General features: G+C 55.7%; 2 protein-coding genes across 2 annotated transcripts in view; both read right to left on the reverse strand.

Annotated features, from left to right (window-relative positions):
- Positions 1 to 133, reverse strand: part of LOC123016843 (sialidase-3-like) — a 2,975-nt gene extending 2,842 nt beyond the window's left edge. The window contains exon 1 of the mRNA XM_044417502.1: positions 77 to 133. Within this exon, the coding sequence (XP_044273437.1) occupies positions 77 to 115 (39 nt within the window). The 5' untranslated portion in view covers positions 116 to 133. The remainder of the gene's footprint in view (positions 1 to 76) is intronic.
- A 3,445-nt stretch (positions 134 to 3,578) lies between these two features.
- On the reverse strand, positions 3,579 to 7,501 carry LOC123016842 (sialidase-3-like). The gene is made up of 2 exons (XM_044417501.1): positions 7,295 to 7,501; positions 3,579 to 4,615 (listed from the first exon to the last, which is right to left on the reverse strand). The coding sequence occupies exons 1-2, from the start codon at positions 7,499 to 7,501 to the stop codon at positions 3,638 to 3,640; spliced, it is 1,185 nt and encodes a 394-aa protein (XP_044273436.1). The 3' UTR covers positions 3,579 to 3,637.
- Between the last annotated feature and the right edge of the window lie 4,105 nt (positions 7,502 to 11,606).

Below are 11,606 nucleotides of genomic sequence, written 5' to 3' on the forward strand. Positions count from 1 at the left end.
ATTCCCTCCTGCTTGGTCCACTTCCAACGCTAATCAGCGGGGGGGGGCAGTTCTCTGCAGCCCCCACCCCACTCACCGCGCAGCGGAGTCCTCGCATCGCGAAAGGGTGCCGCATCGCCCCCGTCTGCCTTGCCAGTCCCCGGAGAGGCCCCGCCCCTGGAGCCCCGCCCCCGCCAGGCGGCCAATCCGCAGGCGGGACCCCCCCCCCCCCCCCCCCCCCGCCGCCGAGGCCCCAAAGGGAAACCCTTCCTGGGGCTGCCCCCCCCCCCCCACTCTTGCACATCGCAGAAAGAAGCAGGATTTTTCCGCCACTATTTTGGCCCTTGTGATCACGTTGCTTCGGGGCTTTTAAGAACTAACCATGCAGTTATAGGAAATAATAATAATAATAATAATAATAATAATAATTATTATTATTATTATTATTACATTTCTATGCCACCCCTTGCCGAAACCTCGGGGCGGCTTACAACACGATAAAATACATTGAAATACAACAGCACATAATAAATTACCATTAAATACAAAAATACAAAAAATACATTGAGTTACAAACATAATAATATAAAATTAAAATTATCAGTATAAAATAAGTAAAAAAAAAATATAGGAGGAGAAAGAGAAGGAAGAAGAAGTTGCTCTGGCCAGATCATATGTTTTAACAATTTAAATGATGTTTAAATAAAAAGGTCTTTACCTGGCGCAGAAAAACCAGTAACGACGGTGCCAGGCGGACCTCTTTGGGGAGTGAATTCCATAGGTTGGGTGCCACCGCAGAGAAAGCCCTCCTCCGGGTACTTACCCTCCTAATTTCCTTCACGGAGGGCTCCCGGAGAAGGGCCTCTCCCGCAGATCTCAAGGGGCAGGCGGGCGTATATGGACGTAAGCGCTCCTTCAGGTAGCCAGGACCCAAGCCGTTTAGGGCTTTATAGGTCATAATCAACACCTTGAATTGGGCCCGGACTGCAATGGGAAGCCAGTGAAGCTGACGGAGGACTGGAGTCATGTGAGCATAACACCCCGTCCCCGTCAGCAACCTGGCAGCTCTATTTTGAACCAACTGAAGTATCCGGACCATCTTCAAGGGAAGCCCCACGTAAAGCGCGTTACAGAAGTCTAGGCGGGAAGTCACCAGCGCGTGTGTCACCGTCGCCAGGCAGTCGTACTCCAGGTAGGGGCGCAGCTGATGGATCAGCCGAAGCTGAAGGAAGGCGCTCCTCGCCACCGCTGTCACCTGAGCTTCCAATGAAAGCTCCGGGTCGAGGAGTACTCCTAAGCTGCGGACCTTATCCCTAAGAGGGAGTGTTGCACCATTCAGGACCAGGTCAACTTACACACTGCAATAAATATTTATAGGAAATTAGAAACTGCAATAAATAGTTATAGGAAATTAGAAACTGCAGTAAAGCCAAGCAAGAGCAGGCCGATCCTTAGAACTGCCGCTGTATATGACAGAGATGAGGAGTCTTCTTACTTGGCTTTTGCATGTGCGGCTTCGTGGATTTGGGGTGTGTAGATTGCTGGCCTACAGCTCCCATGATCCCTCATTGTTGGCTATGGTGGCTAGGGATGATGGGAGTCGAAGGTCAAAGCATCTGGAGTGACAGGTTGTTCTTGTCATACAATCCGCGGTATGGGATTGGTGGGGGCATCTATGACATGCAACGCTGAGATATCCTCCACCATCCAATAGAAAGCAAGGCATGGGGTGCGCTGAACCAATAGAATAGGCAAGTGTGCACTCTGCACTTGCACTGTGAAATATTCCTGCTTAAAGATAGATCCTTTTTGTATGGTCACCCAAAGCTGCGCTGGGAGAAGCAGTAGCTAGGGAGCAGATCTCCGAGTCCCGATCCGCTGGCCTGCAGCGCCTAAGCTCTGAGCAAGAAGGAGCCACTCGCAGGCCAGTCCTTCCTCAGCTTTCAGAAATGTCGGTCGTCGAAGCACAGACTGTGGGAAGCGACACAGAAGCCCCTGCGATGCATGTGCAGAGGCGCCGTCCCGTGCAAGCCCGCCCTGGCCGCGTGGGCTGCACAGAAGCCCTTCTCTTCCTTCCACCGCCATTGCGTGCGTGTCCGAGGGCAAGGAGACGGGGCCTTCTCGGTGGCTGCCCCTGCCTTGGGAACTCCCTGTCTAGGCAAGAGCAGCAGGCTCCCCTTCTGCGGCCCTTCAGTCAATGGGCAAATGCTTTTTATTCAGGTCGGTTTTTGACATGCAAGCTGCTCTTCTGGCTTGGGTACTCTTTCTATTTTTTCTTTTCTTTTTTTCTTTCATGGCGCATTCGTTTTTTGATCGTCCTTCTTACGTTTTTAATCGGAATGTGGGGCTTTTATCATTTATAGCTGCCTTCTAGAATATTTATTCATTACATTTCTAGCCTGCCTTTCTTTCCTTTTGCAAGAAATCCAAGGCATGTGACAGAAAGTTCCTCCTCTTCATTTTATCTTCATAACAGCCCTGTGAGGTAGGCTAGGCTGGGAGCCAGTGACTGCAGGAAACTTACCCAGGGTCTTTCCTGAATGGGGGAAGCACCTTGATTGCCTCAGTCTAGTACTCTCACCACTACCCCATGCTGCTCTTGAGTGCCCCTTCTCGAAAGCAGGGAGGGTTCGCACCTGGGGTGGTTGTACCTTCAGTGGGTTGACGCGTCATCTGAATGCAGGCAGCTGGCGCCATCCTGCGCACTGGGAGCCCGCCAGTAACTCACTCGGCAAGAGGGGTAATGCCCTTGCGAAGTGTGCAGAGGTGTCCGCCTGGGGAGGGCTCCAAAAATGCCCAAGCAGTACTGGGGGGGGGGGGGGGCTGTCCGGGGCAGGTGCCCCCTGCCAAAGTCACAGATGGTGCTAGCTGGCTTGCAGCCCCTTCCAAGAGCGGAGGTGGCGCCCTGGAGTGGCTGCCTGTGGTTGGGAAGCAATTTTTTTTTTACTTTGTGCGTCCACAGTGTGTGCTATTTTTTGGTTTGGTTTAGTCGCAAAGTCATGCCCGGCCCATCACACCCCCATGGACAGCCTTCCTCCAGGCCCCCCTGTCCTCCGCCATCCCTCAGAGTCCCCCCAAGCCCACACCCACCGCCCCAGTGACCCCATCCAGCCACCTCACCCTCTGCCGTCCCCTCCTTCCTTTGCCCCCAATCCTTCCCAGCATCAGGCTCTTCTCCAGGGTGTTGTTCCTTCTCATTGGGTGGCCAAAGTATTTGAGCTTCATCCTCAGTATCTGGCCCTCGAAAGAGCGGTCCGGGTTGATTTCCTTTAAGATCGACTGGTCTGCGCTCCTTGCAGTCCAGGGGACTCTCCAGAGCCCCTGTGCACAATACGTTTCCTTAAAACAGCCTTGCCGCACTTGAGCAACTGCAGAGGGGCGCCTTACCATTAACGTGGCAACCACCCACCTTGGCTGGGCCAATATCTGCAGATTCCTGCCCCGACTCTGCAGCAGGCAGACCCTCCGTCCCCTTCCCTTCCCTTCGGGTTCTCTCGACAGCTGTTGAAGGACAGGTTGCCAAGGGAAAGCGAGGTGCCCGAGATCTCCGCTTGGGGAAAGGGGGTGGTGGGATTTACCCCCCTGCAGGGGCCAGATCTTCTTTTTCTTTCATTTGGTCCTTTCCCCTTTGCATGTTCGCGTGAAGCTGTCCCAAGGCTCAGGATGCGCCTTCCCGCGTGTTCCTCTCCAGCTCAACATCCGTGACGAGCTGGAAGGCAATTTCTTCATACGAATTTTGCACACCGCATTCAAACAGGCAACCAAAGAGCAGCGGCCTCTCCTTGCAGACAGCCAGGTCTGAGTAGGCACTGGGCCCCTTGTACAGAAGCCAAGGTGCCTTCCAGGAGTCCTCCTCCAGTGGGGAGGTGTTCAGGTAGATGCCCAGGTCGACCCGCTTGTGTCTGCTGGTGGGGTGGGAGAAGATAAGCCATGCCTTGGAGCTCTCAGTGGGGGAGAGAGGACGGCCCGGCTCCGACTGGGCCGGAAAGGTCACCACGCTTCCCTGGCATCCGCTGGGAGGTTCAAACAGCTTCTTGGACAGGAAGTGTTCTTCAAACCGGTCCCCGCCGTCCGAACTGAAGGCTTCAACCCGGGACCCGTGGGTACTGCGGGCATTGCAGTATACCACCGGGCTATTATCCTGGCCCTGCAGCTCAGCCACCTGGCACTCCAGCGCCCGCACGCTCCGGAGGATCCAGCCACGATGCCAGCTCCGTCCGCCGTCGTCGCTGTAGAAAGTGAAGCAATGGGGCTTGATCCAGAAGGACACTGGGTAGCCGAACAAGCGCCTGTGGATGTAGTAGGCGTAGGCCGGCACCACCAGGCGCCCGGAGCGGAGCTGCACCCCGTGGCCCGGCCCCACCGCGAAGGTGGCCCAGTTCTTCAGGTCGCCCCCGATCACCTGCTCGGTCAGGTCCGTGGCGGGGCTCCAGGTGCGGCCGCCATCCTGGCTGGAGACGTAGCACAGCCGGGCGGCGTTCCTCCCCGCCCGGATCTGCTGACTTTCCGTGACGCGGCTCTCCACGCAGATGAAGAAGAGGAAGACGGTGCCGCTGTTCCTCTCGAACACCGGGCAGGGGTTCATGGTGCGGCGGTTGGGCAGGACGGCTGTCATCAGAGGCTCCGGGGGGCCCCACTAGGGCAAGAGGAGGGTGGGGTTAGTGAGCGACGCTCCTCGCGGCCCCCAAGCGCCTCCACTGCCCTGCCCTCTCAGTGTACTGTATTCTATCCCATGCTTTTTCCTGCAAGAAACCCCAGGCAGCTTGCATAAACCCCCCCACCTCATCCTGACAACAACCACCCTGCGAGGTAGGCTGGGCTGAGAGGGAGTGACACACCCTCTGCCACCCCGTGACCTTCATGGCTGCATGGGGGCTTGAACCCGGATCTCCTGGGTCCCCAGGCCAGTGCTGTAACGCCACACTGGGGTGGCTCTTATGCATTAGGACAGGGATTCTTTTACAGGACTCTGCTGGATCAGGCTAAGGGCAACCCCACAGCAGGGCCAACTGTGGCCAGACAGATGCTCTGCAAAGCCCCCCAGAATCCTCCCCATTCGGCCACTGGGCCCCACACGGTCCCCCTCCCCGAGTATGACAATCCGCCCTTGAAAGGCTTCCAAGCTGGGGCCGTGATCTCACCTTGCGGCAATCAATCGGTCTCAGAAGCGACTGATGTGCTAGGTCTGTTGGCCTCTTCCTCATCTGCCCTGTGTTTCACTGCGCAGCCCCAGCCTCTAATCGTAAGGCCTCTCCCTGCCCACTCCGTCGCCACTCCTGCCTCCACATATTCCCCTTCGCAAAGGGCTTTTTGCAGAACGAAAGGGCCCCGCACAGCCCTGCGCTTCCTCGGCAGGGAGGCATTTCAAAAGCCCCTTGCACTGGCCAGTGTCCAAGTCTCCGCAAGGCAGACAGGCTGTCCCAGGAGCCGAGCCCAGAAGCTACACCAGCTCCCCTTTGTGCCTCAGGGTCCGTCCCCCCTCGCAGGAAGAGGCAGACCCGGTGCCCGAGGCTGTTCTTGGGGGCATCGCAGTCAGCTTGGCGCAAGGCCAGGCAGGGGAACGGCTACACCCAGGCAGCGGATGCTCTCTGGTGGTGGTGAAATCGCATCCGAAGTCGTTGTGCAAAGCGCCCAGCCTCGGAGAGCAGAGCAACCATCACCTCCGCATTCGGCTCCGACCTGTTCTGCCGGTCTGCCTGCCCCGCTTTGCACCTGGATGTAGGACCGAGATAGCAGCAGCCGGATCTGGTGAGCTGGTGCCTGGCCCACTGACTCAGAATGGCAGGTGCTCTCATAGAAACACAGAACAGCAGAGTTGGAAGGGGCCAGAAGGCCATCGGGTCCAAACCCTGCTGTCGCAGGACACCAAGCCACACCATCCCACTCGGGGCGGCCCAGTTTCTTTTTTAGCGTCTCTCGTGCGGGAGAGCCCCCCACCTCTCCAGGCAGCTGGTCCCACTGCCGTGTTGCTCTGGCAGGGAGGAAAATTAGAGGAGAGACATAGCTAGGTAGAACCAGTTCAGGGCAGGGTCACAAGGACAGGAGCCAGACTGGGAGAGGTGACATACGAGGAGAAATTGAGGGAACGGGGTCTTTTTAGGCTGGAGGAGATGAGGTTCCAAGGGGATCTTTTCGCAACTTATAGCTATGTCAGAGGATGTCATGTGGAGACGGAGCCATGAGCTGTTCTTCCCTGCAGTGAAGGGCAGGATGCGTCCCAATGGGGCAGAGCTCAAGCAACCAGGCTTCAGGTTGGATGTCGGGAAGCGCTTCCTAACGGTGAGGACCCCACGGATGTGGCATGGGCTTCCACGGGAGGTGGTGGAGGCCCCATCAGCGAGGGTCTTCAAGGAAAGACAGGACAACCGCATGATGGGGATTGCATGAGCGGAGCTGGCTGGAGCTGAGGGTCAGACTAGATGGCCCAGGAGGTCCCTTCTGACTCGCTTTGCTTCTGTTTCTAAACTTTTCCTGATCTCTTGCATCTGAACCTGGGTTGTTGCAGCTCGAACGATTATTTCATGGCCACAGAGTCAACGAGAGGGAAGCGATCCCTGCGGAATCCTGGCCACTTGCCAAGGAGTCTGCGATCGGGCAGAAAGTGCTGGAGCCAGAGCGAGAGAACACGGTACGAGAGCAAGACACGGCACAGCGAGTCGCCCTTCAGACCTAAAATCTCCTGTCAGGCAGCCGCCCAGCCTGTCTTCCAAGATCTCCAGATGCATGCTAATTTGTTTATTTTTATGCTATCCTTCCTCCTTCTCTTTTGACTTTCCCCATCACTGTCGTCTCCTCCAATGAGTTCTGCCCTTTCAGAATAAATCTAGAGGAAGGATAGCCAAACCTGAGACAGAGGGAATGCCTAAGTGAGGCCGCAGCCTGGAGTTCACAAGAGCTGAGCTGAGCCGTCAAAGGTGGGACTTCGTGTATGCATTTATTTCTATTTGTATGCTGGCCATAGGCCCCCTGGGTGGCTCACATCATTAAATCCATTACAACAAGACATAATATGAAACACACAAGACAACAGACAATTCATACCAATGACTCTAAAACCATAAAGCTATCAAAGCTATTTGGGGGCGGAGGGTCATTCGCAGCATCACCATGAGCTGGAGACAACTAGACACCTATCCCGAAACAAGTTTTATTTTACCTGGATTATTATCTAATTCCTTGCCTGCCCAGCCTTCTGGCATAGCAATATTTTCGCTGTAGGACTCCAGCTTGAATTTTCCAGTGGCAGAAGGATAAAATCACAGAAAATCAAGAACTGCACTGCTGCTTTCCCCCAACACACACCTTCCCGACTCACCTGGACAGACATGCCTTCCTTCTGCCCCCGTCTCATCACCAGGAACTTAGCATCTTCATCTCTAGGTGTCGAGCGCTCCTCTGCAAACGCCAGGAATGTGGACTCAGAGGGCAGGTAGAGCAGCGCCGGGATGCGGTAGGTGAGGCCTCCCGGTGTTTTTTGCTGGAAAAGAGTTACCTTCCCAGAGCCAGCCTGAGCCCGAGCCATGTTTGCTAGGAATGCAGAGCTATTCTGAGAGAAGGTATAAGAAGGAGGGCTTATGAATCAGAAGATGAGTCATACTCTTGAAACCTCTTTGGCTGAAACCTCAAAGTGGTTCAGCTGATGCTGTCTGGGATCCCAGAGATCATAGGGTTCACTGAAAGAAAAAGCCTCGGTGAAAGTGGAACAGGTGTTGGGGAAACCCAAAGAAAACCCAGAGATGGTGCTGTTAAAGTTTGAAGTACAGAGATGTGGATCTTTTAAGGCCTGTAAGGAATCTGTTTCTCCCCCATCCCCCCCCCCACATAGAAAAGATTGCTTTGCTTTCAGACTCAATACTGAAAGAGAAATTATGCACGTTTTCTGATTCAGTCAATCTCGGTTCAAAGTGGACCCCCACCCCCCGCATAAAAGTCTTACTCCTCTCCTACCCAGTTATTCCCAGATGCTTGCAATTCTTGAAAACTGCTTTCATGAGCCACCTGTAACTCATAAATGAGCTAAGCGTTAGGCAAGAGTTCTTCAGGAAGCATCTGCACCTTGTGCAAAACTGTGAGTTCAAACACTTGTTAATTATCCTACATGTTAATTAACCTGGATCTCTTGCTCCCAGCCCTCAGATAGGAGCAAAACTGATGCAACCAGAGCCGCCAGTCTGCAATTATCTTTGACTCTCATGTCTCCACAAAAGATGGATTCGCACGGTGGAGCAGAATCCGGTTTTGACCCAGCCGGTCGGTGAACGTATAATGGTCACAGCCTTGCAAATCAGTTCAGAAAAGTTACGAGCTCGGAAGAAGAAAGCAAGTGGGACGCCAGCAGAGGCCTGTTCAGTCGCCAACTCTCCAGTCCTCTTAAGGGGAGCTGCTGTGGATCGAATCAAGAGCTCTTTCCTGCCATCAGACCGCAGCCTCTCCTCAATAAGCACTAACATTGGCCAAGCTTCCCCTGCTTGTGGCCTGGCCATAGTTCCAGCTCACCTGGAAAGCGTCTCTTCGTAGGGCAGTTTTTACCAGCCTACCTGCCCACCTGCTCCTGTGCTAGCCCTGTGCAGCTCACCTGCAGCCTAGGGGGGGAAGGAAGAACGGGTTCTCCTCCAGTTTACAAGAGCTTCCCAGCATGGCCACCTGGGAGGGATTCTTGCTCACCCTAGGTGACCAGCCAACAGCTATTTATCCAGTATGGCCTGCAGAGTTTGAAGAAGCACTGATTTTATGTTGAGGTAAACCTGCCGGGAGCCTGCAAGCTGAAATTTCTGGCTACCCCGAAGATGCCCGAGTGCACGAATCCAGTCGCTACATTTCACGCTGCGCCTCCCTTCGTAGGAAATGGGGACAAGAAATGATGCAGGACACCCTCACCTGCCCCCCTCACCTGCCCTCCCTGCATCTCCACCCCCACTTCCAAGCTGACATCCCTGGTGGCTGTCCCAGGGCGGTGGAGGGGGCTGCAGGTGTAGGGATGGGTCCCTGCTTAACTGGAAAAGGATGCAAGGAAGTGTGGGTTGAAGCAGACTGGTAGCTGGGGGGGGGTGCCCCCCCATTTCTCTGCACCACCTCTGCATTTTTTCTACAAACAAACTATCAAAACCTGTTTGCGATGTGGCCTCTAAAATATCTGTTTGTGCACCCTTTATTTTTGCCCCCCCGCGACTTTTAGATGGAGCCTAAAAGAACTGCACCCTTTACTTTTTCGCGCCCCCCCCCCCAACTTTTAGACAGACCAGGGCCCTGGGTTGGGAAGCAAGGCTCTGCAGGCTCGTGGGGGGTGATAAATGGCACAAACCGCTCCCCCTCCCCCCGGCCAGCGGATGGTGCAGAACGTGCCCCCTTTCCTTCCCCGTTTCCCCCGTGCGCGGAACACGCAGTTTCTGCCCCGCTGCCTTCGCACGCCCGGGGGGTGGGGGGCGCACCCCATCGCTCACCGTGCAGCGGCTTTTTCCTCAGATCGCAGCGCCAGACGGGGGAGGATCGCGGCCCGGGGGGCAGCCAGGGTTGGGCGGGCGGGGGCAGCTGCCGCCAGCAGGTTCCCTCTCCCCCTGCAGCTGCTGGGCGCGTGAATTGCCTGCTGGGGGGCGACTGCCCCCTCGCCCCCCGGGTCCCAGCTGGCTGGGGAGGGGGCTCCGCCAGCCAAACCAGCCCCGGCTAGACCAAGGGCTGCCAGGCGAGGTTGGGGGGGGGGGTCCTTCGTCCCGCCCCGCAGAGCGGCGGCTGCGCCTGGCGAGGGCCCGGGGGCTGCAGCGGGGAGCGCGCCTCGCACCCCCTTCCAAGGCAGGATCCGGCCCCCGAGAAGCGCCCGGGGCAGCGTGGGGAGCCCAGGCGAGCCGCCCACCCCCGCGCACCTTGGGGCTCGGAGCCCCGCCCCTTCCACTGGCCCCGCCCCATGCGCACCCACTCAAGGTGCTGCGGCCGCGCCGACTTACCTGCTCGGCTTTTCTCCGCGCCGCGAGGTTTTTTTCGGCGGAGGGCGTTGCGCTCTTCTTGGGGATCACAGAGGACTAGGGACGTGGGCAGTTTTTGCGGAATTGGCATCATCTGCAGGCGCGCACAGGTGACTCACCCTAACCCTTGCGGCGAGCGAGCGAGTCACGCGGCTGGCTCTCTCGCCCCCAGTGCCTTTCCGGCCAGGGGTCTCTCCAGCCCTGGCTGGGGATGCTGGCCAGGCCCCTCTGCCTCCGGCCCTTCTCAGCGAGCGGAAGCAGGTCAGCATCCTTTCCTTCAGCTTGCAGATGGGCGGCCTCGGAGGACAGAAGTCCCCGTCCCAGCATAAATTCAGAGCAGAGCCGAACGCTGAACCAGGGCTTCCCGGGTCATGTCTTGAGCTCAGCGTTGGGCCACCAGGATCAACTGGCTAATGTTGGAAACGGGATACTGGGATAGTTGCTGCTCCTTGATCTGATACGGCAAGCCTCTTGCACTCTTCCGAGGAGATAATTTTAAGTTCACACTCACAAACCCGCACACACAAGCCGTTCCACAGTATTCACTTCTTTATTAAAAGCTTTTATATCCCATCCTTCATGGAAAGCCTCGGGAGGTAATGCAGAAGGATGTAATGCAATTCTGGATTGTGCCCCTTTATGCAATGGGTTTACACGCACCCCACTTTGGAATGCCTCCGCATACACAAAAGGAAGACCGTGTTGTGCGATGGAGACGGTGCTGGACCAAGAGCCTGGGAGATTCCAGCCCCAGCGCAGCCATGAACTCCCTGGGGGACATGGGGCCAGTGTTGTTGTGGGGATAGAAATGGGGTGGAGAACTATGTAAGGCACCTTAGGTTCCTCACGAGAGCTGGGACACGAATTTGGTGCAGGAATAATAACCAGTGACGGCACATTTATACCACACGACATCACAGGACGGAGTTGCAAGGAGCCTGCAATGCCACTGAGTCAAACATGCCCCAGACGTGAGCAATGCTAAGCGCGTGTTTCCCTGTTTAGCGCAATGTGGCCATAGGGGCCAGCTGCATGTTCTGTCTTTTTAAACGGTCAGCCCAGGGACCGTCTTGTCAGACTGTTTGCAAGCTGCTCCATTAGACTTTCTGGCTGGGGGTGGGATTAAAATATCACGAGAAAGGAAGAGAGAGTCCAGTGCAGGTTTGCAATCAGTTCACCCCCAACTGGCGGTGATGGGATTCCCAGCTCCGGCAGGATGGCTGACTAGGCATTTTTGGTGCTCGGGAACAGTGTGCTCAAGTAACACGGCATGTTCGTGTTGTGGCTGCAGGGCTTGTTGCAAACAGACATGCTGAAGACTGTTTTCCCCTCAGACACATAGCTGGGCCCCAGACTCTACCCACGGGCTCTCTCCATGCAAAAGCTTGGAGTGAAAACTTGGTACGCATGGTGCAGTTTTGTTGTGTATGTTCTGGAACACACTTTTGCCCATCTGGGAGTAGACCTTGAAAATAAATATGTCCTTGCTAGAAAACATTTAATGGAGGAGTGCATGGCTGTACTGACCTACATCTGGACAGTTCGCAAAGGTCTGTATCATTTCAGGGTGTGACCCCGTTCATATTTAGACAGAAAAAAGGCTGCAAAAGGCATGCTGGACGTTGTAGGTCCTTTTTTGGTCTAAATATCCATCGGATTGCACCCTAAAAG

The sequence above is a fragment of the Varanus komodoensis genome, unplaced genomic scaffold, assembly GCF_004798865.1.
Source record: "Varanus komodoensis strain SLA01 unplaced genomic scaffold, ASM479886v1 scaffold880, whole genome shotgun sequence".
Classification (NCBI taxonomy): domain Eukaryota; kingdom Metazoa; phylum Chordata; class Lepidosauria; order Squamata; family Varanidae; genus Varanus; species Varanus komodoensis.